The sequence below is a fragment of the Olea europaea genome, chromosome 9 (assembly GCF_002742605.1).
Source record: "Olea europaea var. sylvestris chromosome 9, O_europaea_v1, whole genome shotgun sequence".
In the NCBI taxonomy this organism is placed as follows: Eukaryota; Viridiplantae; Streptophyta; class Magnoliopsida; order Lamiales; family Oleaceae; genus Olea; species Olea europaea.
Window position 1 is genome coordinate 5,406,577 of NC_036245.1, and position 6,216 is coordinate 5,412,792.

Below are 6,216 nucleotides of genomic sequence, written 5' to 3' on the forward strand. Positions count from 1 at the left end.
TTTAGAGGGAGTAATTTGAAGAGACAAACTCAATCACTATAATTAAATGCATTCAAAATTTTCCAATTTTCAATGTAAGAAAATAATAAAATAATTTAAGGTTCATTTGATAGCAAAGGTGGAAAAAGGTAAACCAATTCCATATAAATTGGAAAAGAAAAAATCACCAAAACCATAAGAATTCGATTTTCATGGAATTGGCCAAAAACATAATTTAAGTGTTTGTATGTTGAAATTCGAACTCAATTTTCACATTTGTATTAAACAGTTAAAGTAGAAAACGAACTTCTCATATATGACATTTTCCATGGGATTTAATGCTATCAAATGGATCCTTAGAGAAAGTTAATTAGGTCCCGTTTGAACCACATTAATAGAAGAATGATAATGAAAAATATAGTCGTTATGAGCCCCACGTAAGAGATAGAAAGTCAAATATGATGACTTGATATGATAGATTACGATCATATTTTTTATTTTAATGGACAAATAATGGAAAATAAACAGGAGTTTAAAATAAAAAGATATTGAAAAATAATAAATATTTTTTTGGATTAGTAAAACGATTGTGTAATATAAAGAATTCAAAATTTTAACTTTTTGAATTTTTAGATACTTTTCAAATGATAAAATATGATTTTTAAAATGTCTTAGAGATGCTCTAACACAAGTAATCACCCGATGACATGACATATAGTAATTGTTTAATCACACATTTTTCAATAAAATAATAAATGAAAATATAAATTTTTTTATTTTTATTTTTTAAACACATATTCTTCATTAATTTACTATTTCAAAATGTATTCTTTACCGAATTATGACACTCGAACAAGCCCATAGTTTATTTGAATTGATTTATACATAGTCTTTGTTTGATAGCAATTTTTGCACCTTAAATAATCAAAATTTTGACTGTTATTTCATTATTTCAATCGCTATTTTTAACTTTTTAATTCACAGATAGAACTCACTTTTTTCTCTAAGGATCAAAAAATCAATTCTCATAATTACTACCGAATATGCCCATCGTGTCTCAAGCTCTCCTCAAAAGTATGGGTCTATTCGATAGTGATCATGAGAATTGATTTTTTACCATTAGAGAGAAAAGTGAATCCCACCTATGAGTGAAGAAATAAAAAACGAAGGCTAAAATAGTGAAATAAAGGTAAAAAAAAATTGATTTTTTGAAGTAAAAAATTGCTACCAAATGGGGTCTATACTTTATTGGGTAACTAATGATTGTTTGTTTGAATTGATTTGTATACATATGCTCAAAGTTCAACTTGATTAACCACGCATTCCATTTAGGGCTTGTTTGGGAGTGATTTTTTCATCCAAAAAATTATTTTTTGACCGTTATTTCACTATTTCAGCCGTTATATTTGACTTCTTCTCTCACAAATGGATCCCACATTTTCTTAACGATCAAAAAATCAATTCTCAAAATCACTCCCAAACAGGCTCTTAATTTTCCAAACATTTCTTTAATCTTAGCCCTTGTTTGAACCCATTAAAATTTTAATACATTTTTTCTATTCTTTTTAAACACACATTTTTAATAAAATAATATTATAAGTAAATCAAAAATATTTTATTCTTTTCTAATTACACATTTTTTAAAAAACTACTATTTCAAAATACATTTTACCCAAATTTCTTATTATATAATGGGGCCAAACAAGTTCTTAACAAAATAAAAGTAACGTTAATGTGAAAAATTACATCGGTACTCAGTATCAGATGTCTTTCATAAAAGGGCATCCCTTCGAAGGCAAGGAATAAACATCCCCCCACCTAAAAGCCCTCTCTCTCACTCACTGTACAAAAACAAAAACACGGTGGGGGAGTAAAATGTGAATGGCGATTATGATAACGATAATGATGGTGTTCTGTTGCACCTATCCGATCTTTTAAAAGCATCTCATTTTAGTATTTTACACACATATTTGTACTTCTATGTTTAATGCTCAGTTCAAGCGTTAATTAAAGGTATTGTTCGAATCTCAATGTGCGTTACCTTTTGCTATTTTTTCCTTTTGAGCTCCATTTTTGAAGCTATATATTGGTGTTTTTTTTTCTTTTAATGAATTTTCCCCAAATCTTGAGGTAGTTTTGAGGTAATTTTTTTTTGTTTATGCAATGGCGTTGTTGAACCATTTTTTTTTTTTTGCTATTCTCTGCTTCTTATTTTGTTGTGTGTAATCTGTAATGTTAATTTTTTCAACCTTCAATACCTCCGGATCTTTGATGAGGATTTTGGACTAAAATTTGGAATTAAATAGTTCTCTATAGATGATATTTGATTCGTAGAAGTTCAAAGGTCAATGAAACGCCTAAGAAATGATGGAAAATATACGCAATCTCTTGAACTTTTTGATTGCCCGAACTTAAGTTTTAATTTGTTTCTAATTTTCCTTTTCTTCATTCTAACAAAATTAAAAGGTATATTAATGGCAACAAGACATGGATCAAAATCTAAAAAACCTAGTCCAAGAGCAGCAGCCAGTAACAATTCGCTGTCATCACCAACCACATCATCATCGCAGCAATTTTTAGAACCCTCTGTTGATGGTCTGAGCTCACCGGCATCATCATCTACGAAAAGTAAAGTTCTGTACTCCTACTCAGAAAGTTTGTCTTTGGATTCTGAGAGATCCAAAGAGAATGTTACAGTTACAGTGCGCTTTCGCCCTCTAAGGTGAAAATGTTTAATTTTGCCCTAGTTTTACTCAATTTTGGTAGTTTAGTTTGTAATTTTGTTGATCTTTGTTCAGCCCAAGAGAAATTCGTCTAGGAGAGGAGATTGCATGGTACGCAGATGGTGATACAATAGTGAGGAATGAGCACAATCCATCAATAGCATATGCATATGGTATATTTATTTAATTACTTGGCTCTATTGTTATCTTATTGATTTTGTATTGTCCAAAGATGGACTCTGTATGTGAGAAGCAAAGCAGAAAAACACGAATGTATTATAAAGATTGAAATTTGAATTTATAGAACTATATATGGTTATAAAACAAAGCTTTTTCCTGTTAATAAGTCGTTTGAGTTATATGTCGCTGTTCGTATTGGTATTAATTTTTCCATTATTCATTTATTCTATTATTGTTGTAGTTTTTATTGGATCACGGTCAGCTCTCTGCCAACACCTTCCCACTTTTAGCTATCTTACTCTATTTACATTTACACTATTTGCAAATGATGCATTGCCTTGCATAATTAAAAAACCAACTTTTCCACTCTCATTGTTAGTTTTATATACCTGATGCATGCTACTGATTGCTTAAATGATTCTTGCATATGCTTAACAATTTCCAGATCGAGTATTTGGCCCCACAACCACAACACGACATGTCTATGATGTTGCTTCACAGCATGTTGTCAGTGGTGCTATGGAAGGAATCAATGGTATGTACCATTGCCAAAGATCTTTCATCATTTTATTTTGTGTTTTTCCTAAGTACCATTCTTTTCATCTTTTGGAGTTTTCGCTATTTCGTTTTTCTTATTTCAGGTACAATCTTTGCATATGGAGTTACAAGCAGTGGGAAGACACACACCATGCATGTAAGAAAACCTTCTTCTTGGTTTCTTTCAGGCTTCTTCACATTTTGAGATATGAGCATGTTATCTCAATATCCTGCTCTATGTACAACTATACTCAAAAACTTTTTAATTCAATCTCAATTTTTGTTTCTATTGGAATAAGAAGTAGATCCAATCCAGGACAATTAGATGTGTCAGGAAAAATTAGTACAAAAAAACTATAGTTCGAATTCCTACATATTCATTGGTATTGTTGGCTGTCAGGTTGATCCTTTGGGAAGAAGAAGGACAATACAGGCCATCAGTCAAAATTAACTCACTTTATTTTGCATACCACCATATATAAAATGACCCAACCTGCAGATGTCGATGAGCCAGCAAGAATTTGGTACTCACACACAAAACACAGATAAATATTTGCGAATCATATTCCTTTACAGTATTGCTCGTGGCTTAGCTTAGTATTTGGAAGGGAGTTTAGTAAATTGTGCCTGTACCCCCAGTATTTATTAACTGCATATTTGTGCTTAGTGATGCTCCTACCAACTGCTCCAGCACCTTCTTGTTTTCTGGTGGAGCACATGTTCCATACACTCCATTGTTTCGGTTATAGCCATGATACATTGTATGTTAACTACTGATAGTTGAACATATTCTTTTTGGAGAGCAACTTGATATCTTTAAATACTTCTTGTATGCACTGCAGGGTGACCAGAGGTCCCCAGGCATTATACCATTAGCTGTAAAAGATGCTTTCAGCATCATTCAAGAGGTACTTTGAGCGATTTAGCCTGAATTGCATCCTCCATTAGAAATTATGTCGTGAAAATGAATACTTATTGTTGTGTTTGTGACTGCTTTAGACTCCAAGTCGAGAGTTTCTTCTCCGTGTCTCATATTTGGAAATCTACAACGAGGTAAGATTTTTTCCATCATTCAGGTCTTTGTATTGGGAAGCATAGCTAGTGTGGCTCCATATCAGGTATCAAGGAGTAATTGGAGTGTCTAGTGTCATGCATTCCCTTTCAAATCATAATTATCTGGATGTTTGTGTTTCTGGATCCCCCTGTGATAGTGCTCTGCTCTCTGTATCTTGTTAAGCCCATGTTTGGGCTTCATTTTCATTTTAATACATTCTTCTTTTTTCTTTTCAATCATACATTTTTCAATAAAATAATATTACATGTAAGCTCAAAACTTTTCATTCTTTTTTAACCACACATTCTCCAAAAAATTAATATTCCAAAATACATTTTCCCCAAAACCTCATTGAAATAGAGCCCAAACAAGGGCTAAATTTTACCAATATGCATCCTTTTTACTTCAGAATCCTTCCTATTTTCTCATTATTGCCCAGCAGTTTATGACTTCAAACTGTTGCTCTCCAGTCTACATTTTTTCTAAACCAGCGGGACTCCTCCCCCTCCCCCGAGTCCCTTGCTCTCGTTTTCCTCTTATTTGTACCAGTGCCTGAAATTTCCCGTTCTCTGTTTTTTTGGGCAGTTGTTGGTTTAAATATCTATTGCATGTGATACTAGTTATCTTTTCCACTTGTAAGGATATCATTGCATACATTATCCAAGAAAAAGAAGCTTTCTTTAAAAGGTTACTCTGATTTCAGGTTGTTAACGACTTGTTGAATCCAGCTGGACAGAATTTAAGAATCAGAGAGGATTCTCAGGTACAAATTTATTGATTTCAAATCCAAACAATTATGAAATGTCCTTCACAAGCGATTTTCAGATTGTTGGGGTGGATCAGGAGATATATTGGAAAGATATTGGGGAGGGGCTGATTATGCCTTATGGGCTTAAATAAAAAACCGTGGACTTTTGAGTAAACTAAGAAGAGGAGGTAAATGGATGCAATACTAGTTTGAAGTATAGATAAGAGAATATCTGCTGGAGATGACTATAACTGGTAGTAGAAGAGGCTAACTGGCTAAGGTTTCATTCAACTTTGATGAAATGGAGTCGTATATCTCATGAAAGTAGCTTTTTTATGGCTACACTTAATCTCCTTGGATCGAGAATAAATCTAGAAATGCTGAGATAAATTACCTTATTAATCATTGCTCCTGGGATATGATCTGCTGCAGGGAACCTTTGTCGAAGGAATAAAGGAAGAAGTTGTATTGTCCCCAGCTCATGCCCTCTCCCTGATTGCAACAGGAGAAGGTACTGTGCTTTATCATCTTTGTTTTTGGTTTGGATGCTCATTCCTTTATCAGGAGGAGGGGCACACAGCCTGCATTTGATTTTCAGTAAGAATGATGTTCTTTGAATACAATTCATATATCATTTTAAGCGTAAATAAGTGAAGAGCTTTACCCAGATAGATAAGAAAATAATTATACATATGCTACGAACGAAATACACCTGTTTAGGTACCATTTTTTGTGATCCTTCGTAGGATCAATTTACTTGCCTCTTAAGATTTTAGGAAACTCGATGATTGGAATCACTGCATTGATTCAAATTGTTGTTGTTGCTAGTGCTGTTGCGACCATTACCATGTTACTCCATAACTGCTATTGTTACTTCTTGTATTTACTGCTAATGTGGCTATGTTGACTAGTACGGTTTTGATTTTGCTAGTGTTGGAGAGATAAGCGATGAAATCCTCTTAATCTTCGAATGAAATTATTACAATCTTTTCTAG

The 6,216-nt window shown here is 32.9% G+C and overlaps 1 protein-coding gene across 2 annotated transcripts in view; it reads left to right on the forward strand.

Moving 5' to 3' along the window:
* Positions 1-1,739: 1,739 nt before the first annotated feature.
* Positions 1,740-6,216, forward strand: part of LOC111399493 (kinesin-like protein KIN-7K, chloroplastic) — an 18,905-nt gene continuing 14,428 nt past the window's right edge. The window contains exons 1-9 of one of the 2 annotated variants that reach the window (XM_023026842.1): positions 1,740-1,992; positions 2,446-2,701; positions 2,778-2,875; positions 3,328-3,417; positions 3,524-3,576; positions 4,262-4,327; positions 4,419-4,472; positions 5,177-5,236; positions 5,654-5,732. In XM_023026842.1, the coding sequence (XP_022882610.1) occupies positions 2,454-2,701; positions 2,778-2,875; positions 3,328-3,417; positions 3,524-3,576; positions 4,262-4,327; positions 4,419-4,472; positions 5,177-5,236; positions 5,654-5,732 (748 nt within the window). In that variant the 5' untranslated portion in view covers positions 1,740-1,992; positions 2,446-2,453. The remainder of the gene's footprint in view (positions 1,993-2,445; positions 2,702-2,777; positions 2,876-3,327; positions 3,418-3,523; positions 3,577-4,261; positions 4,328-4,418; positions 4,473-5,176; positions 5,237-5,653; positions 5,733-6,216) is intronic. The other variant, XM_023026843.1, reaches the window with a different exon arrangement.